The 21,617-nt window shown below is 45.9% G+C and overlaps 1 protein-coding gene across 3 annotated transcripts in view; it reads left to right on the forward strand.

The window, feature by feature from the left end:
• NCS1 (neuronal calcium sensor 1) overlaps positions 1–21,617 on the forward strand; it is a 61,669-nt gene that overhangs the window by 2,137 nt on the left and 37,915 nt on the right. Inside the window, exons 2-4 of one of the 3 annotated variants that reach the window (XM_083485420.1) lie at positions 9,050–9,174; positions 14,468–14,813; positions 14,971–15,491. In XM_083485420.1, coding sequence (XP_083341546.1) covers positions 15,428–15,491 — 64 coding nt within the window. In that variant the 5' untranslated portion in view covers positions 9,050–9,174; positions 14,468–14,813; positions 14,971–15,427. Of the gene's footprint in view, positions 1–9,049; positions 9,175–12,507; positions 12,604–14,467; positions 14,814–14,970; positions 15,492–21,617 lie in introns of those variants that run through there. The other 2 variants (XM_083485419.1, XM_083485418.1) reach the window with 2 other exon arrangements.

The following is a 21,617-nucleotide window of genomic DNA, read 5'->3' on the forward strand; positions in this document are numbered from 1 at the left end:
TCCTTATATACAGCACTACACGTAATGGTTCAATTAGGCACAAAAGCATATCGGTTACATTTCACATACTTCCATTAGACCAACAGTGTTACATGTCCAACAACATAGTCCTTTAAATACGGTCTACTGGCCTTGTGGATTTCCTGCGCGGAGAGTTCAACATCTTCTGAAGCCACGGCCTCCTCAGTGGCTTTCTGCAGCGTGAGGTCTGGCTTGGCGAGGAGACGCCGTTGCAGACGGATGTCCAGGACCCCACAGACGATTTGATCCATCAGAGCATCATCTAAGTCTCGGAACTCGCAGTGCATTGCAGCCTGTTGGGGGGCGGTGGTGTAGTTGTTGATTGACTCCCCCTCTGCCTGGTTCCGGTGGTAGAACGCATGGCGGGCAGCAATCTTGGACGGCTTTGGGGTGTAGTGGTTGCGGAGCTTCTCTTGAATCATGTCCCAATGTGCTGCCTGGACTGCTAGAGGCGCAACCAATGCTTGGGCCGTCGCGAACACTTCAGGGCCACAAAGGCTGAGGAGAGGCCCTGCTTCTGCTCTACAAACCCTCTTGTCAGCTCATTTGCTTGGAGGTACCAGTCAAACCGAGCGAGGTAGGAGTCCCATGATTCAGAGGCTGGCGCAAACGGCAGTAGAGGCACGAGTGAAGCCATGGTTCCGATGCCGACGTGGAGGCGATGGATGGAACACAGTGCTCTAGCCAGATGGTCAGCTCTGAATTGGTTCTGCTCCGTGATTTCGCTCAGTGTTTCAGCTCCATGATTCAGCTCATCTCAGAGGGTGGCCACATCTGGCTGTGCTCTGTTGTCCATCGATCCCACCTTCGTCGCCAGTGTTAAATAGTGGCTAGACATAGCAGACGACACAGTGATTTCTCCAAAGCAGCTCTTTATTTGTAAGCTGGAACAGAACTGAACAGCAAACAGCTCAGTTGGCCTGCTTTTATAGGCAGCCGGCTGTCAACATTGTAGCAACAACAACCCAGGGTTTCCCGCCTAAAATAGCTGACGTGGACCTGAGTGAAAACTACATACACAATACTCCTGGTGGCCAGGGTGAGAACTTCAATACATAACATCTTCATTTCTTGCCAAAGATTTTAAAGGTAACATCTCAACACTGGCAGAGGAAGAGGAGTGCGAGGGGAACACACTGCCCCCGGCAGCGTGACCCTGGTGGGGTGCCATCATGGCTGCCCCCCTGCCTGTGCCGGGTGCCACACCCCCAGGACGCGTGCCATGCCCCTGTGGGGGGTGCACCACGCCCACAGGATGTGCGCCATGCCCCCGGGACGCACGCGAGCCCCCCCCTGCTCTCTGCCCACCCGGTGCTGGAGCACAAAGCTCCGCCACTGCATCTCAAGGGAGAAACAAGAGCTGTTTAACTCCTAGGTTTGACTTAGTGGAAGATGTAAGTTGGAAAAGACCATCAGCTGTCTGATCAACTCAGTAACTGGCCCAAGGTCAGCCAGTGAGCCTCATGGCTTAAATAAATAAATTTATTTCACAATGAGGACTAGGAACTTGAATGCCAGGCTTCCCAGCACAACAGTGTTGCATTCCTCAGGAGACTTGGACCCACCTCCAGTTTCTCCATCCTTAGCTTTGGACTATTGAAGTAGCTGCTTTGGAGGGGCTTTTATTGTTTTCAAGCATCAAAATGTTCTCTCTCCTTCTCTGTTTCTCTCTTAGCCTTGCCGCGCCCCAGAGGTGACAAATCTATACATGCGCATTTTCGCACTAGCAGCTTGCAATATGGTGAACAGAAGGTGTGTGGCCGTATGTTGCCAACAGTCACTTAATGAGCAGGATGAGTGTTTGTGTGTATGTGAATAGGAAGCTCAGTGCAGCCCCTGCCGGGTTTCAAATATCTTTATGTTGCTTTTGGGGTTGTGTGGTGTTGCTACTCAGGAAAAAAATAATAAATATCTGGCATCCTTCCCGATTACATTGCAGTTATCATGTGAGAGGAGAGAGAGGTAACAAGAGCCGTAGAAATTTGAGACCGGAGGCTTCATCCCAGAGCTGGCTGTAGTCCGTATAGTGACTTGGAATCTGAACCGGTGCATCTGCAAGATTTTATTTTCAATGCTTTATTTATTTAAATGCTTGTTGTAGCCCGTCCCCTCTCCAAATGTTTCAGAGTGGGGGGCACCTAACAATTAAAACAATACATGCATCCACCTGCAATGTCAGGAGTGGATAAAAAGCAGAAGTAGTTTTAAAAGCCAAGCAAATGGTCATTTAAAAATGCAACAGTGAGATTAACCATGACTTTGGAAGCTAGAATAAATAACCAGGTTTCAACCTGATGCTGGGGAGAATGCAAAGTTGGCACCTGGTGGATCTCTGGACAAGGGCATTTCACTCAGTGGTAGAGCATCTGCTTTGCATGCAGGAGGTCCTGAGTTCAACCCCCAGCATCTCCAAGTAGGGCTGCAGAAAGGCTCCATCCTGACACATTGGAGAGCCACCGCAGTAAGTGTGGATAGCACTGAAACAAATGAACCAAGCGTCTGACTCCATATAAGGCACCTTCCTATGTTCATATTTAAATCAGCCCTTTATTCAGAAACATGAGATCTAGAATCTTGTCCCACGTTCAATTATTGGCATCTCCAGGTAGGACTGGGAATGTCCCTTACCTGAAACCCCAAAGAGCTGCTGCCAGTCAGTGTAGACACTGAGTTAGTTTTTCCACCTTAAGGCATAATATTAATAAAGGCAACCACAAGGCATTTAATTTGTGACGATAGTGATAATAATAATTGACACATTCATGCTGTGATTCCAGGGGTTGGACTAGATGACGCTTTGGGTCTCTGCAATTCTGTACTATTTAGGTTGTGCTGTCCATCCCTTGTGCATCTAGGCTTCAAAACGCCTGATGCTGCCAGTTTTGCTTCCTGGCGTTACGAATGAACCAAATCCTGTAATTAGGAAGGGGGCGCAAATCAGCCTTGACTTGTGCTGTTTCTGGTGACTTTCATGCTCTGGCCACATGATCTCGGAGGCAGGGCAGGTTTTAAAATAGAACCAAATCAGTTTGCATCTTCTCTCTCTTTTGGCATCAAGTCAGTTGATGCACTGTGGGCAGCAGGCAGGTCAGGACCTTGTCTCTGCCTGCCTGGTTCTGGCAAAACCCAAATGAAACATTGCACCAGAGGAAACCTAAAATTCTGTGACCTGCATAGAAAATGACACGGCGTGATTCTGCAAATGTGCAGAGGGTGAGAAGTTTTATTCCTGATTCTCAGCCTCCTCTGCCTCTGTATGTGGCAAAAGCAGAATAGGATGGGTCTCCAAGGGTGGCTAGACTTTTTTTTTTTTTTTACCCTAGACCAAGTCTGCAGGGGTGAGTGCCAGTGTGGTGTAATGGTTAGCGTGTCTGACTGTGACCTGGGAGACCAGGGTTCAAATCCTCCCCCTTGGCCATGAAGTTCATTGGGTGACCTTGGGTCACAGTCATCGCCTCTCAACCTGACCTACTTCACTGGTTTGTTGTGAGGATGAAATGGGGAGCAGGGAGAACCATGTATGCCACATCAAACTCATTGGAAGGAAGATGGGGTGTGAATGCAAAAAATAAAATAAGAAAAAAGCCCTGCTTGATCCAGCCCACATCCTCTTCTCACAGTGGCCCACCAGATGCCCCAAAAAATGCCTCAGTCTGTTCCCAACCTTGATTGCTTACTATTGGCCATCTGTGGCCCAGCAGACTTCGATCAGCTTTTACCTCCAACCTTTACTTTTCCTGTCTCCGTGGACCAGAACATGATGCATCAGGTGTTAGGCACTTTCCCATGAAAGTGCCAAATCTCTGTGTATGCTTGCACACTCATGTCATGTGGGACCTCTATAGCACTACATATTCTAAACCATAGAGCCTAGGGCTTGCCGATCAGAAGGTCAGTGGTTTGAATCTCTGTGACAGGGTGAGCTCCCGTTGCTCGGTCCCTGCTCCTGCCCACCTAGCAGTTCGAAAGTACGTCAAGGTGCAAGTAGATAAATAGGTACCGCTCTGGCGGGAAGGTAAACGGCATTTCCATGCGCTGCTCTGGTTAGTCCTGCTGGCCACATGACCCGGAAGCTGTACGCCGGCTCCCTCGGCCAATAAAGCAAGATGAGTGCCACAACCCCAGAGTCGGTCACGACTGGACCTAATGGTCAGGGTCCCTTTACCTTTACCTTTATGCAAAGCAGATACTCTATCACTCACTTACAACACTTCCTTAAAATTAAGATCTTAGTCCTCATGGCTCTGAATAAGGGGCTTATTTAAACAAAAACATATCCTGAATCAGTCTGTTGGTCCATCTGGCAGGCAGATTCCTCTCTTGGGTTTCAGGTAAGATTGAACCTGGGACCTTCTGTAGGATAAAGCAGATGCTTTACTGCTGGGCTACCCTTAAAGTAAGGTTCTGATTGAAAGCCTGGTTTAAATCAGAACACAGGAAGCTGCCCTTTTCTGAATCAGACCATTAGCCCATCTAGCTTGGTATTGCCCACACTGACTGGCAGCAGCAGCAGCAGCTCTTCAGAGTTTCCTAACTCTGCCTGGAGATGCCAATGGGGTTGGGACTTCAGGCCTTCTGTATGCAGAACATGTGCTCTACCTCTGATTACCCGTCTCTCTCTTTCTCTCTCTCGCTTTCCCTGCCTCAGCCTATTTAAATCCATTCCCTGCTCCGGAGACATGTTGACAAATACGGGTGCTCTGTTTTTAAGCACTGATGCTTTAATGAGCTTGTTTTCAGAAGACTGGCTAATAGCAGATTATGTATTTTTCAAATGGCTGCTGAAGGGAATATGTCCCTGGATGATTGATTGTGAGGCCTCTTTTCCTTAGGAAAGGAATCACTCTGTTTGGGTAATATGAACCAATCCTCTCCCCTTTTTGAAGAAACCAACGCAGTCTTGCAATTTACGGGAATGGGATTGTGTTGCATGAAGAGATGACTGTTATCTTAAGCTTTCTTAAGGGGATGAAGGATTGCTAGACTGAGCTGAGATTCATCTGCCATATCTTTGCTTGGCTCTCAGTTGCCATGCTATCTTTGAATCAGGCCTCCAAGCTAATATCTACCGTCCCCTCGACTACCTTTGTTTGGCTCTCAGTTGCCATAGTAAATTTTAAACTAGTGCTCTGAGCCATTAGCATGGCAACTAAAGGCCAAGCAAGGGCATCTCAAAGGAGATACCCTTGCTTGGCCTTTAGTTGCCATGCTAATTTGTAATTGGCCTTTTTGAGCTGAGATCTACCCTCCCTTTGGATACCTTTGTTTGGCCTTCAGTTGAACTGGGCCAATGAGCGAAGAGCCACCCTCCTTTGAGATGGCTTCATTTGTCCCTCAGTTGCCTCACTAAATTTTAATCAGACCTCCGGGTAGGCTTGCCACTTTGGTCGGGCAAAATACAGGACAGGTCAGACAAAATAAAGGACAGGTTGGGTTTGGGTTTGGGGAGGGATACACACACTCCCATGACACCAAATTCATGGCAACCCTACTTCCTGCCCTTGAGATACCTTCACTTGGCCCTCAGTTGCCATACTAATTTTCCATCGGAGTGACACGTAACTTTCATTTGGGCAGGAAAAAATAAATTGATTGGATATTTGTAGCTGGGTGCAGTTCTTGGCAGAAAAAAGTTAAAAGGCTCTTCACTCCTACAGTAGAGAGTCGCCACCCACACCCACTTCTTGGTAACAATAGGAACCGCTCCTGCCTTTGCAAAGTTGCAGGATGGGCTTTGTGTCTCTTTCCAGAAATGCCTTTTGGACTCTTTACTGGGTGCTAATAATTTGAGGAGAAGCTCTGTGTCAGAGCAGCCCAGATGCAGCAGGTGAGAAGCATGCCTTTATATAACCTGCGAGCTATGGAATTGGCAGGGGGTGTAGCAAAGCGGAAATGTTTTTATGTTTAACGTATATTTATAATAAAAACCTATTGAAGTAGAATAACAAATAAAATGAAATAAAAGTAGGATACCTAGAACCAAACATATAGGAACAAATTTCCATACCAAAACCGAGCATAATAAATTAACACCACAAGGTTCCAAGTAGCACAAATGGGTTTATGTTATCCTGTATGTTTTTATTCTTGTACATTATGGTTGTATTTCGTCAGGCAGCGTAGAGTGTAACTATGGAACTTGCTCCCACAGGGGCCAGTGATGGCCACTAACTTATATGGACTGGCCAAATTCATGGAGGAGAGAGCTATCAGTGGCTATTAGCCACAGTGGCTATGCTCTGCCAGCAGCAGTCATGCTTCTGAATGCCAGTTGCTGGAGACTCCAGGAGGGGAGAGTGCTCTTGTGCTTGAATCCTGCTTGCTGGTTTCCCACAGGCATCTTCTTGACCACTGTGAGAGCAGGATGCTGCACTAGAAGGGCCTTTGGCATGATCCAGCAGGCTCTTTTTACCTCCTTATGACCTGAGTTCAACAGCACTCCTCCCCACTTGCTGTTTCCAGCAATCGGTATCCAGATGCATTTCTGCCTCTGACTGTGGAGGCAGTGCATGACCATCGTGGCCAGTATAGCCAAACATTTCCTGACTACACCACCTGCACAGTGGTTTGCTTTTGGCATTTCCCTCTCTCTTCCTGGGCCACAACCTTCAGTGGGAAGGGGTGATGAAAAGACCACCTGTGTCCCAAGGCCTTCTCATAGTCCCTTTGCTATACGTTGAAGGTTGTGTGTGGCAGTATTGTTTGTACCCATATGAACCAGAAGGAAGGGGTTGTGGTCAGTGGGCTTTTTGAGACATGGCAACTTCTCTGTCACATCGTGAATCTTTGCAACGAAGACAACATGCTGTTACCTCTGCACAGCACTGCCTCTGTGCCCCTCAGTAGGGAGTCAGCTATCACCACCACTGCACCTTCCATAGACCTCTTGGTGTATTCTGAGGTCTGCAACAGCTCCTCTCTCCTAAATAATAAGAAGCCTCAAAAGATGCAGTCTTTTTCTCACATAACACTCACCCTTTTGCGCATCAAGCATCAAATTAGCAATGCAGTAGTGAAATCATGAAATGATTTGGACCTCTAGTCCTTGAGTTTGCTCTAATCAACGTTTAATTTCATCCAGGGCCCACCTGAAAATCTGATTTGATCAGCTCGGTTCTTGAAAACAAAACATTCAGCTATGTTTTCTAGCTGATCTCATTGCTACTTCAATTCCTTCTCAGAATAAAATCAGTCCCCAATCTGTAGATTAAAAAAGCACACCCAGACAGTCCCCTCTAGCAGTTTTTATTTTGTTTATGTCACTGTCAGGTTCACATCGCTAGAAATTATTCATTTTCATTTTATTTCGTGAAATATACCGGTATACATTGCTTGGTTTTAAAGAAAGCCCTCAAAGCAATGTACAGAAAATATAAAACAATAAAATTGTCCATAAGAAAGATTAATAAGAATAATTTAAGACCTGAGAGCCAGTGTGGTGTAGTGGTTAAGAGCGGTAGTCTCGTAATCTGGGGAACCGGGTTCGAGTCTCCGCTCCTCCACATGCAGCTGCTGGGTGACCTTGGGCCAGTCACACTTCTCTGAAGTCTCTCAGCCCCACTCACCTCACAGAGTGTTTGTTGTGGGGGAGGAAGGGAAAGGAGAATGTGAGCCGCTTTGAGACTCCTTAAAGGGAGTGAAAGGCGGGATATCAAATCCAAACTCTTCTTCTTCTTCTTCTTCAAAAAGTTAAAATAACAATTCACTAAAACAGATTAAAACTCGCCTCAAGTTTCTAAACATCAGGGTAGGCTTGTCTAACAAAAAATGCTTTTAGTAGGCGCTAAATTGAGTTGAGTGAAGGCGCCTGCCTGATATCAATAGGCAGGGCGTTTCAAAGTGCAGGTGCCGCAACACTAAAGATCAAGTTCTTACAAATACTGTGTGAAATGGGTTTTATGTGAAATCTGTAATTGTGCAGCTGCACAGATCAAAATGTTTGAGTGGACATATATAGGATAAGGCGATCTCGTAGGTAAACCAGTCCCAAGTTGTTAAGGGATTTATATAATAATAATAATAATAATAATAACAACAACAACAACAACAACAACAATAACAACAACAACAACAACACCTTGAACTTGGCCTGGAAGCAAATTGGCAGCCAGTGCAGATCTCTGAGCACAGGTGTTAGATGATGATAGGGTCTCGCTCCTGTCAGCAACCAGGCTGTAGCATTCTGCACTAACTGAAGCTTGCTGAAAAAGCGCGAGGGAAGCCCCACACAGAGTGTGTTGCAGTAGTCCAAATTAGTTGGCAGAGGTTAGGGGAGAATCTTGTCACTGTTGCTTCAAAAAAAGAGAGAGTGATATTTGCGGTTTAAGAATACAATTAAAATATAAGACTGCAATTAAAATAAATTGAAATATCCATGATTTAAATTATGCGTTGTTTATTTATTTCCTAAAATTTTATGCTGCTTAATTGTAAACAAACAAACCATTGGTTTAAAACTTCAGTTTGACTTTAGGAGTTCTCAGATTTCATTTTTGAGGTTGTGCTGGTTTGCTGGGAGAAAGGAACCAAAATAATTCAGTGGGCTTCTGGGAGCCTCCACAACTGAGTTTGGAGGCCTACAACTGAGGATGGAGTCTGCCCGTTGTGTCTCTGTAAGATTTTTCTGAATTGCAGCCAGCCAAATTCTTCTCAGAGTAGACTCGCTGGCATTAATGAACCAGTAGCTTCAGTGAGAATTGTCTGAGTAGGAGTTACCGTATTTTTCACTCTATAAGATGCACCAGACCACAAGACGCACCTAGTTTTTGGAGGAGGAAAGCAAGAAGAAAAAAAATCTGAATCTCAGAAGCCAGAACAGCAAGAGGGATCGCTGTGCAGTGAAAGCAGCAATCCCTCTTGCTGTTCTGGCTTCTGGGATAGCTGCGCAGCCTGCATTCGCTCCATAAGACGCACACACATTTCCCCTTACTTTTTAGGAGGGAAAAAGTGAGTCTTATAGAGCGAAAAATGTGGTATATTGGATACAAATAATGATTTCTAAGGTAAACTGTAAATTAACCTGAAACAGATACAAGTGACAAGAAAGGAGATTCCAACTAAACGCTAGGAAGAACTTTCTGACAATGAGAGCTTTTCTGCATTGGGATGAACGACCTCAGAAAGTGATGGACTCTTTCACGTTTTTATACAAAGGTTCGTTGACTAGAGATTCTCTAGCTGTGATTCCTGCTTTGCAGAGGGTTGGACTAGATGACTCTTGGAATCCCTTCCAACTCTACATCTCTGATTCTATGAAATTGAGACATGAAGCAAAATGTGCAGGTGAAAAACCAGCCCACTCCCCCACGCCCTCCTGTTTTGTAATCTCTACAAATACCTGAGGAACGAGATCATCACCCCACTCATACTAACCATCCCAGGGCGCTCAACCACTGCCAAGATGTCCTTTCTTCTAACAGATCAAAATGAGCAGATAACAGCAAAGGTTGCTAGGTTCATAGCAGGGGCAATCAGAATAAGGGCCACTAACTGACGGCTGATTCAGGACCTTAAATGGTGCTCTTATATCAAATTTCCTTTTCTGTGTATACTGCAATGCTTAACTGTTGCTATGGCTATTGGCTAATGCGAATAAAGTTTTATCTATCTACCAGCCCACTCCCCCATCGCCCCGGAAAAATTCCTGTAGTTTCAGGTTGTACCTAAGGCTAGGGGCAAGGGTCACACAACAGTGTGGTCACCCCCTTCCAGTGTTCTGAAATATAAAAACCCTGCAGTTACTCCCACAGAGACGGGGAAGCAAGGTTTCGTTTGCATTTTATTTTATTTATTGTGTTTGTATTCCACCTTCCCTCAAAGGACCTCAGTGTGACATACAAGGTTCTTACCCTGCCCTGTTTCATCCTTGCGACACCCCTGTGAGGTAGATTAGGCTGAGAAGCAGAGACTGGCCCAAGGTTGCCCAGTGAGCTTCCTGTCAGAGTGGGGATTTTAAATCTGACATTCAAACCACTATACCACACGGGCTTTTGCCGTTTCAATTGACTTAATAAGAGTATTACAGTGGTACATCGGGTTACAGACACTTCAGGTTACAGACTCCGCTAACCCAGAAATAGTACCTCGGGTTAAGAACTTTGCTTCAGGATGAGAACAGAAATCACGCTGCAGCGGCAGCAGGAAGCCCCATTAACTAAAATGGTGCTTCAGGTTAAGAACAGTTTCAGCTTAAGAATGGACCTCCAGAACGAGTTCTTAACCCGAGGTACCACTGTACTGTAATAAAGATTTTGGAAGTTTTGATGTGTGTGTGTGGGGGGCAGTTTTTAATTTCGTTGCAATCCACCTGAGCTCTTGGATCAATTGGGAATAGAGCCAGTGTTGTGAAGCCTTGGTTGGGTCATGGCCTCTCAGTCTAACCTATCTCACAGGGTAGTTGTGGGGATTGAACAAGAACTAGGACCAGGGTTCAAATCCCCACTTGGCCATGAAACTCACAGGGTGTGATCTTGGGGGATATTCACTGCCTCTCAGCCTAACCTACCTTACAGGGGTGCTGTACTGATTAAATGAGGGGGGGGGGGGAATATATATGCCATCTTTAGTTCCTTGGAGAAAAAAGTGGGATATAAATGCAATAAGTAAATAATAATACAAGTGACGTTGGGTCAGGATTCCTAAATAAACAGCAGTTTGGGACAGGCAGTAGGGACCAATGCTTTGGCCAAGCTAAGAGTCTAACATTTCATCCAGGGTGGTGTTAACCTTGCCTCTGTGGAGACTAGACAGATGGCTTTTTGCCAAGACCTGACAAACAAAAGATGACGATGTGTTTCATTTTGAGAAGGCCTTTCTGCTACCCAGACTTTGCATCAATCCAATCTATACACAGTTCCCCCTTATCTCTCCCGCTCACAGAAAGTTGCCTTTTCTGTTAATTGAGGCGTAGCAGAGTGGCATTAATTGAAAACTGGCTTCTGGAACAAAGGACATGGGGATTTAGCAGGAGGGGTAGATGGCTAGCACACTAAAAGGAAAAGGAAATCATAGCTGTGACAGCAGTGGCAGGACTGTGGTATTGTGTGTGTGTGTGTGTGCGCGCGCACGCGCATGTGTGCGCGCATGTTCTGTGCCCTGTGGAATTTCGCAACCTGGGTATATATTATGCAATCTGAGCGCTTTGGCATAATCAGAAACAGGTTGGTTGGGGCAAAGGCAGCGGCACCTCTCCCACAACCCCCTTGGAATTCCTATGCTTCTGAATACCCATTGTTGGAAGCCACCAGGAGGAGCTAGTTGTGGGTTACCACTGCGTGGCCACTGTGAGAACATGATGCTGGACTAGATGGGCCTTTGGCTTGATCCAGCAAGCTCTTCTTCTTTTTTAAAATATTTTTATTGATTTTCCAATAAAAAACATCCAATTAATATATCCAATCATAATACTCCAATTAAAATAAAAAACTAAAATGAAGAAGACCAAATTATAGTCCAAATTATATTTATTAATTTTTCAGAGCTCCCCACGGTCTCAATCTCTGAAGCAAATCTCCTGATCCAGCCAGCTCTTCTTACGCTGTATTCAGATACCCCTCTGGGTGCTGAGATTTCACTTAAAAGTGCTGTACTGTAGTATTTGCCGTCAAGGGGACTAGAATGTGTATGTGTTCGTTTGTTTGTTTTTAAAAAGTTGAGATTTACAAGAAGCTGAATTCTGTGTCTGATGCCACAGTACCTCGGGTTAAGAACTTAATTCGTTCTGGAGGTCCGTTCTTAACCTGAAACTGTTCTTAACCTGAGGTACCACTTTAGCTAATGGGGCCTCCCGCTGCTGCTGCGCCGCCACCATGCGATTTCAGTTCTCATCCTGAGGTAAAGTTCTTAACCTGAGGTACTATTTCTGGGTTAGCGTAGTCTGTAACCTGAAGCGTCTGTAACTTGAGGTACCACTGTAGTGAGTATGGGGTTGTGGTGTGTATGTAGACCTGGGCTGTGAGCAAAGGGAAGGGCCATAGCTCAGTGGTAGAGCATCTGCCTTACATGCAGAAGGCCCCAAGTTCAATCCCTGGCATCCCCAGGTAGGACTGGGAAGGTCCCCTGCCTGAACCCTGGAGAGCTACTGCCAGTCAGTGTAGATGGTACTGAGCAAGATGGACCCAATGGTGTGACTAAGGCAGCTTCTTATTTTTCCATATGGTGACTGGAGTATCTGCTTTGGAAATAAGGCTTGCATTTCTCTAAACCTGAGCTACCCTAATTTCTGCAGTAGCTATGATCTTAATAATGCAGGATCCCAAGAATCTTGCTTGCCTGGGTTCCTGAAAAGCTTAGTGGAGATTGGAAATACTATCCCAGGCAGGTGTTAGGGCTTGAGAGCTGGTACCAGCCCCAGAACCCAGGACCCTGGAGAGGTGAGGAAGGAATTTAGCACCACCCTCCATGTGGCCAAAGGCAAGAACTCTTCACCGTGATAGGCTGGAGTGGGTCATGTGATATCCACAGGCCACATGGAAAAGCTTCTAAGTCAGACTGGCTTCCTGCTCTGGGTATCACCACTGGAGTCATTAGTGGGAAAGTGTTTTTAGCCCGACCCACATTCTCCTTCTGGGCAACATGCCAGTGGTAGGTGGGGCCAGAGGAAATAATGGGCGGAGCAATGAATGCACATTTTATCTTTGTACAGTAGACTTGTTTCTACACACCCCTCTGTGTACTTCAGGCAAGCAAGAGACGTGATCAAAGTCCACTGACACATTCCTGCACTGCAGGGGGCTGGACTAGATGATCCTTGGATATCTTCCAACTCTACAATTCATTCGAGAGTCTGGCTTTCCCTTGCCTGTCTCCTCTCCTTTTGACTTGGTGCTTTGTTGATGGGTTACCTAATAACTGCCTTGAGGCATGATTTCATAGGGCCGATGAGGTCACCACTTAGTGACTTTCCTGCTGAATGTATGAGCTGACTCCCTTTAGAAAGCATTCTTTGAACATGTAAGAGCATTAGGAACATAGGGAGCTGCCATTAGTCCACCTAACTCAGCATGGTCCACACTGACTGGCAACAGCTTGCCAGGGTTTCAGGTAAGGATATCTTCCAGCCCTACCTGGAAATTGAACCTGGGACCTTCTCCATGCAGAGCAGATGTTCTACCACTGAGCTACAGCCATTCCTTGAAATTAAGATCCTAGTCCTCATCATTCTGAAGAAGGGGCTGACTTCAACAGAAACACAGGAAGCAATGCCTTATACTGAGGGAGACTATTGGTCCATCTAGCTTCATATTGCCTTTGTTCACTGAAAGCAGCTCTCCAGGGTTTAAGAAATAATAATAATAATAATAATAATAATAATAATAATAATAATAATAATAATAATGGTGGTAGTAGTAGTAGTAGTAGCAGTAGTAGTAGTATGGTCTTCTGGATAGTGTCAAAAATTATTATGCTTCTAGCTGCATTTTGAACATTTACTAACATTTACTTCGTTAAGTGTTGATATTTACCAGTAGGTGAGAAAAAGTGGAATGGAATTTGGGCATTAGCCCAAAGCATTATCAACAACTGTAAGCATTCTCTGATGTTTCCTTTTCATCTCCAGAACCACTGAGTATTCTTCATATGTATTTCCCAAGTTTAGAACATTGGGTTGTCTCCAGTGTTAGCCCTACTCAGCATACACCCATTGAAATGAACAAATGTGACTTAGGTCCCATTAATTTCAAAATGTGTTTACTGTGAATTTAGTTGGATGCAAGCCAATGCATCTACTTTGAGTAGGACTATCTAAGGCCTATTAATTTCAGTGCGTCTACTCTGAGTTGTATACATTATTTTATTTATTCATTATGGCTCCTAGCTAAGCCTATTCCTCCTGAGAGCAGACCTACTGAAATTAATAGACTAGGACTAAACTAGGACTATCATTAGAGGCAACCCCCAAGCCCCTCCATCATTTTCCAAAACCTTGTTCATTCCCCAAATGCCAGCCCCCCTTTTCATTGCCTGCTGGTAAATTTCAACACTTGCCAAGGCACGTCAGTTGGTAAATGTCCAAAAAGCAGCTGGAAACATAATCACGCTTGACATTGGCCTGGAGATTAAAAAAACAACAACACACAATTTTTATTGTTGGCAATAATGTACACTAGTCCTACCCAACCCTCTGTTCTCCAGCTGCTTTGGACTTCAACTCCCATCAGCCACAGGCAGCATGGGCAATGTAGAGGGATGATGGGAGTTGGAGTCCAAAAACATCTGGAGGGCCTCAGGGTTGGAGCAGGTTGATGCATAAACTTCTTTCCTTTTCTCGTTTTCTTTCCTTTCTTAACAAAGCAACACTGACTTAAAAAACAAGATAAGACATGATTTTTTAAAAAAATCAAAGCAAAATAAAAAGTGCTTGCACGAGAAACCTTATTCATCTGTGCTGTTCTCTCCCCACCCCCCACCCCCGTTTCTTTCCTGCTCTCTCTCCCCACACCCAAAGGATTGATCTAAAAAAAGGCTAAGCAAAGAGAAGACAAAAGGAAGAGCCTGCTAGGCAGCCCACCCGACTGCCTGACTGGCAGATTCCAGTTAGCACCTTATCAGTGCAGAGGCAGATCCTGCGTTTGCTACGGCAACCCAGAGCACCAGAGACAGCGGTGGAGAGGGGAGGGCAGTTTTGTAACCAGGGACGACAGCAGCAACACTGCCACTGGGCTCCAGCGAGGAGGAGCGAGCAAGAGAGAACGGATAGGAAGGGAAGAAGGAGAAAAGGCTGTCTGGAGAGAGGCAGAGAAAAAGCTCCACGAATTTCCCGTTTCTGTTTTGCAAAAAAAAAAAAAGGAAAGGCAAGTGAGCTTGGCGAAATCTCGTCATTTTTATTTCAGGAGGGCCCTGCTGAAACATAACAAACCGACTTTCCCTGTTTCACTGGGAAATAATAATTGTAATAACGAAAGGTTTTTCTCTGTCTTCTCACTCCCCACCTTCCCCTTTTTTCACCAGCCGGTATGGAGGGAGACGACCGCCTCGCCATCTGCTTGTGACTGCTTTGCAGAGCTGAGTTGTGGATGCCAGAAAATAAGGGGACGTGAACCTCCTCCGGGACTCCGGATCCGGACACTGGAATTGCAGCTGAACTTCTAAAGCTTAATACCCCCTTGTTTCTCTTTCTCACTCCCCACCTCTCTCTCTTCCCCCTCCCCCCTCCACTTTCCATCCCCCCCCCCATTTTTTGGGGTGTGTGTTAGCGCTACTTGAAGGAAATCGGAAGGGTCCGGTTTGGCTTTGAAACTGAGACAGTCCCTCTGTCGTTCTCCACCCTTCACATCGGATCTCTCTGCCCCCACCCCCAGCCCCCCACCCCGGCTTCCTATATGCTTCTCCGCTAAGTGCAAGAAGGGCTTTGAGAGAAATTTATGCCCTGTTAAAAAGTCCAGTGGACAAACCTTGCCAGATCAAGATGGGGAAATCGAACAGCAAGTTGAAGCCTGAAGTTGTGGAAGAACTGACGAGGAAGACATACTGTAAGCCATTCCTTTCGCTCTCTTTTTAATTAAAAATTTACTTTGAACAGCAAAAAATAATAATAATTTTGGGTTCTCTTAACGGTGCAACTTTCCAGGTACTGGAGCCAGGTAGGATGCAGAGAAGGCCTTGGACTGCAGAGGGTGTGTGGGGGGGATCTTTGTTGGTTGTAGGGGATTTTGGGGGGCGGCTGGGGGGCAGAGGGGGTGTACTTGTGTGATGACACACAAAGACTTTGGCCAGGAGATCTGGGTGGTGGTGATAGTGGCAGGATACAGGGTCTGCAAGCCTGCCGTAGTTGAGTGGTGCAAAATCTGCTGCATTGATGGAGAGGCGGGGTGGTGGTCCGAGGTGCTGGTGTTGGGAGTGAGGGTGGGTGGGCGTGGAGGGAGTAATTTTTGCAAGGAGAAGCCTGCTGAGGTGGGGTCGTTAGTTGCACGGCTCCATAGATCAAAGTAAAAACAATAATAGAAAAGGCAAGCAGGTTCTCTTTCTTCCGCCAAGGAGGCTCACATGTTCTGTGGTGATTCATGTCGTGTTGAGATGCTCTCGGGCGGCATCGCAACATCGCCCCCCCTTCAGCTTCTCCTGGGGGTGGGGACTGGCTGTGAGCCAGTATGGAGTCAGGATGGATGTGTGTGAGTTCACGTGTGTGGAGGAGAGAGGAAGGGGAACGTCATGCACCATAATAGCCAAGCCTCCTCCTTCATTTCTGGGGAGCTGATAGCCCGCTGTAGCCTGGGGGCTCGGAAGGGGGGTGTCATGGCAAAGGCAGAACGGTTTGTCTTTTTGCCAACCCTGAAAATGGGCATTGTGGGATGGGGAGAGATTTAACAATCTGGAAGAGGAAAAAGAGAGAGAGAGAAAAAAAATAGGTATATGGAGAAATAAAACAAAGGGCATTAGGTGAAGATGGATGGCTGTATACAAGTTCTGTGCAAAGGAGGACCCACTGAAATTAATGGACCCAAGTTGTAGCCATGTGCATCACGTTCAATGTGGGTTTCCTCTAAGAAGGACTTACAGTGTTGGAAGCAGCCCCCTGGGGGGTGTAGTTTGTGCTACTCAGAGCAGACCCATTTGTTTTTAGCCAGTGCAAGTCCTACTCAGAGTAGACCCATTCATAACATAAAAAGAGCCCTGCTGGATCAGATGAATGGTCTTGTCCAGCATCTTGTTCTCACAGGGGCCAGCTACTGAATTGAAAACAATGGGCACAGCTAACTTAGACCCATTCATTTTAATGGGTCTACTCTAAGCAGACAAATGTGGCAGGCAACTTGTATATATATTTGGTCCATTTGTGGTTTCCTTTGGTATTTTGATGGAGCTTTGTGCGCAAAGTCCTGAATTTTAGCTGGAGAGTGCTCCTTGGAGTTCTGAGATTCTGTACCTTCTCTCCCCTATTATGTTAGTGCAAGGGAAGCAAAATGCCTTTCTAATAATGAAAGTGGGTCGCTGTTTGTGGTGCAATGACTTTTCCTATGGCGATGGCGGGAAGATGGCTCTTAACTCATGCTTCGGATTTCTGTGTTTCAAGTTGTTTTTCCTCAGGGAAAACAAGAGGCCGGGAACTGTGTTGGAGATTGCTTCCTCTTTTCTGCCTGTTCAGTTTGGCTCACTTACTCAAATCATCTGGAGAGCTGCTCTGCTCTTTAGGGGTGGTTTCCTGCTGCACAGATAAACCAGAATGTGGTTATATTAGATTGAAGGAATTCAGCTCCTCTTTCTCCTGGCCACACCTTTTCACAATTATGTTTTATTAAGTTTCAGCATTTTTAACGTATACACTCAAAACTCAATTTCATCTTTTCTCTTTATTTTTGTTGGCTTCCCATCCCATTTTCCATGGAGTTGTTTTCAGGGAGCGGGATCCTGTTTTTCCTGTCTCGTCTGTGCCCTATCTTAGCATAGTAAATAAAAAATAAAAAAACAACTTTTTGGAAGTATTATTTCTGTATTATGAAAGTTGTATTTATAAAAACCTCATTTCTTCTAAAGAACTCAAGAGTGCTTTCCTTCCTTGCATCCTCATTTTTTTCACTGCAACAACCCTGCAAGGTAGATGAGCCTGGAAGGAAAGTGTGGGCTGGCCTAAGGTCAGCTAGTGAGTTCTGTGGCTGAGTGTGGATTTGAACCTGAGTCTCTGGGCTCTGCTTTATCCGTTGTTTGTTGTGTTGTGCTACCTTTCCAGACAGGTTGTGTGTGTGTGACAGTACATTGAACTGCATGGGATTATCAGTTCATTGTTTGCTGAAAATATGTGTGTGAAATATTTATCTATGTGGGTAGCTAACTTTTAGAGAGGACATGTCATTGCCTCCCGCTTCCATTGCTGGGTTTGAAAGAGCTTTGTTGTTTTCAACTAAGTAGGGTCAATCCCATGTTCCTGATTACATGAGGACTATAACTTTGTTTTGTTTATTCAAACCCACTGGTATCTCCTAGCAGGGCTGGGAAAAGAGTCATGAATCTCTGGAGAGCCACTGCCAGTTAGAGAAGACCAGACTTCCCCAACCTGGTGCCCTCAAATGTCGCTGGACAATACCTCCAAGCACCCATGAGCTTTTGGCCATGCTGACTGGGTGCTGATGGCAGCTATTGTCCAAGCACACCTGGAGATCACCAGGTTGATGTTAGCAACACTATAGTATGATTTATCATAAGGCAACTTTTCTACGTTCTTATTGACCAAACTTTTAGTATGGAGAGGGCTAATGGACGGCTCTTTCTCTCTTATACAGCCAGCTGTTGTGTGCATTGGCAGAGTGAGTATAAGTATCTCTGCCCCATTCTGGTCCTCCCTGCCCCCTGTTCTGCCTTCTCCCAGGTCCAAGAGGACCCGCGTGTCTGCGATCGCATGCCAATTGGACGCACCTAAAATGTAATGTGGCTGTGATGCTAGGCGTCTGTGGCGAGGGTACGGCTGTCTCCCAGTTAAATCTGATTGACACAGGTTCAGAACAGATGTAGCCGGGATAGCTCAGTTGGTTAGGGCGTGGTGCTGGTAATGCCAAGGTTGCAGGTTCGATCACCATATGGGACAACTGCATTTCTTGCATTGCAGGGACTAGATGATTGTCAGGGTCCTTTGCAACTCTACAAATTCTATGATTCTATAAATGGAATACAGTAGAGGTTGGTTCATTAGGGCAAATGGGGTACTGCCCCCCCCACCTCAGACTGCCCTCAGCCAATCCGTACCTGCCTGCCTTCTTACAACCAGTCAAGCTTCCTCCTCCTCCTTCTCCTCCTCCGTCTCAGTGTTGCCCCTTGTAGAACTAGGCAGGGAGGAGATGGGGACAGAACTAGAATTAGTTGGCTCTGCTTTTTGTTGCCTCTGGCTCCGCCCACTGCTTGGGCACTCTGCCTTCTGCCCTATCAGCCCCAAATGAGCACTAGTCTTCAAAGACTCCTTTAACACAGTTAATTTAAAGGAATTAACACTGATATGAGGTGTGTGGGTGGCCAGCCCCTTGATTTTTAAAAAGAGGACTTAACCCAGTCCTCTGTTAAATTTGTTGATCAATATTTTTTAGCCATTCTAAAAGGAGCCTGTGCAGACAGATGGTGGGGACAGATGACCAGGGAGGGCTGGCTGGCTTAATGCCCTGCTTGGGAGGTTTGCAGAGGTCTTTGGCTGGTTCTTTTCAGAAGGCAGATGCTAAACAGGATGGATCCATTGACATGACTAGGCAGTCCACCTGGTTCTCGGGAAAGGAATGGATAAAATTAACTGCCTGCCTACAGCATTTAACAGAGATAGTTAGGAGCGGTGCCTCCAAGTTCAGGGGCAGTCTACCTCTGAGATGCCGAGAAGCTCAATTCAAGCTGCTGGTGTTTAACCTTTTAAAGGCCTAGTAGGCCAGGGGATAGCTGACCTTTAGATCCTGCTGGAATACAACTCCCATTACCCATGAGACTTGGCCCTGACAGCTTGGGGGCTGATGGTGTTGTAGCGATGACCACCAACTAGGATGGTTTTAAAACAGAATTGCAGATTTGTGGAAGATATGGCTAATAGCTGCTAGCCACAATGGCAATATTCTCCCTGCACTGTTAGAGGCAGTAATGACTCTAAATACCAGTTGCTGGGATTCATAAGTGGGGAAAGTCACGGATGCTCTCAGGTCCTACTTTCTGGATTCCCATTGGGGCATTTGTCAGCCACTGTGAGAACAGGATGCTGGACTAGATGGTTCCCACCCCTTTTGGCCTGATCCAGCAAGGTTGATTTTTAAAAAGTAGCTGTTTTTAAAAGGTTGGTGGGGGTCGTGGGGGGGGGGCTATCTGGAAAGCTAAATGGTGGCATATTTCTTTGTCTCCAGTTGCCCCGGACAAAATCTAAGCAGAAGGGATCGTATTGACATCTAAACAAAAAGTTTTATGCAGCCCCAGCAAGGTGATGAGCCAAGCAATATGAGAACCAAAAAGCAAATCTGTGAGGTGACATCTTCAGAAGAAATAGACAGAGCCCTTTCTGAGGCTTCGGAGGAGGCCTCAGACACTTACATGACCAAAGGCAATATAAACCTCCCCCCCCTCACCCCAAAGGACAGTAGCTGCCACAATGGAAGAGGACAGAGACTCAGATGAGTACATTAACAAAATAAGGCGAGGACTGGTCTTGGACTGGGGAGCAGCCCTAGCTATTTGAGCAGAAATTTGATGTGCTATCTTGTCAACTGTCATATATTTCTAAAACAACAAATGATGCACACAATCTTGCTCTAACTAACCAATCTGAGATCCAACTCTTACAAATGATGGCTAGGAAGCTGAAGGAATAATTTGAGAGGGATAGGAGGAATTTTTTTCATCTACAATGCCTACTGGAGAACCAGGAGGAGGAGCGGGGACATGGTTCAATTCATTATTTACTAGATACTCTCCTTGAATTTAAACATACCATTGTCGCCCATAGAAAAAGCCCACCGGGTTCTTAGAGGCAGAAGCAGAACCAGGGAAGCCCCAAGAGAAGTGGTAATTCTTTTTGAACAGAATAGACTCAAAGACTCAATTTTCAGAGCACTAAGGAATGTTAGAAATCTAAAATATGGCGAAGCCACCGCTGAAATATTTCAGGATAACAGCCCAGCCACACTGTGGTGGCAGAGGGCTCTCCAGCCTTATACATCGGCTCTAAAAGAAGTGGGCATAGCATATGGCTGGGGCTTCCCTATTAAGTTGATAGTCCGGCTGAAAAGCAGAACCTGGGTTGCAAGTGATAACCAGCAGACTGGCAACATACTGAAAGAGCTCCTGCTCCAAGCAGGAGATATCGCTCCTCAGCTGAAGCGCACAAGAGCACCTTCTCAGGCTGGACAACCAAAAAAGGGCAGAAAGAAATAAGGCAACTCCAATTAGAAAGTAAGAAATTGTTTTGTTTTATTTTCATGCATGAAAAGCATCTGGACTCCACTCTAACAAGCACAACAGTAATTTGGAAGAGCCTTTGTCCTTGGGCATTAGGAGGTGTGCAGCTTAGCAACAAGCCCCCGCCTGCCCCCCTAATTGATCCTGGGTACCATGGGAAGGATCTCCACCACTCCCACGTTCCTGTTGGCAAGCAGGGAAGCACACTCTAGCATTTGTGTATGTAGTTTTCAGTTTATGTCCTTTTCAAGTTATAGAAGTCTAGCAGAAAAACCGAATTTCTTGAAAAATTCCATCTTTAATAGAGCAGGAACTACATACTTAGCATTTAACTCTCTGCTATCCACATTTCTACCAACATTACTATGATTCCTCAAAGCCAAACTACATATAAAACTTCTCTCCTTCAACGTTAGAGGGCTAGGATCACCAATCAAAAGAGCCAGAGTGGAGGCAGCCCTGCAGAGGGAACATCCAGACATTGTTCTCCTGCAGGAGACCCATCAATGCAGGAACCAGAGGGCTGCCTTGCTGGATAGGCAAGCAAGTACAAGCCCCCGGCTCTGGGAAAGCCAGAGGCGTGGGTGTCCTGATAAGCAAGCATTGCCCTCTGAGTGTTGAGGAAAGTTGGGAAGAAACCAACAGGCAAATACCTCTTTGTTCAAGGTGTCATAGGCAGCCATGAAATCACCATTGCTTATTTATATGCACCCAACTCAGCACAAGAAGACTTTCTCGGGAAGATGCTA

This window comes from Podarcis liolepis, assembly GCF_965112155.1.
Source record: "Podarcis liolepis genome assembly, chromosome: Z".
Lineage (NCBI taxonomy): Eukaryota > Metazoa > Chordata > Lepidosauria > Squamata > Lacertidae > Podarcis > Podarcis liolepis.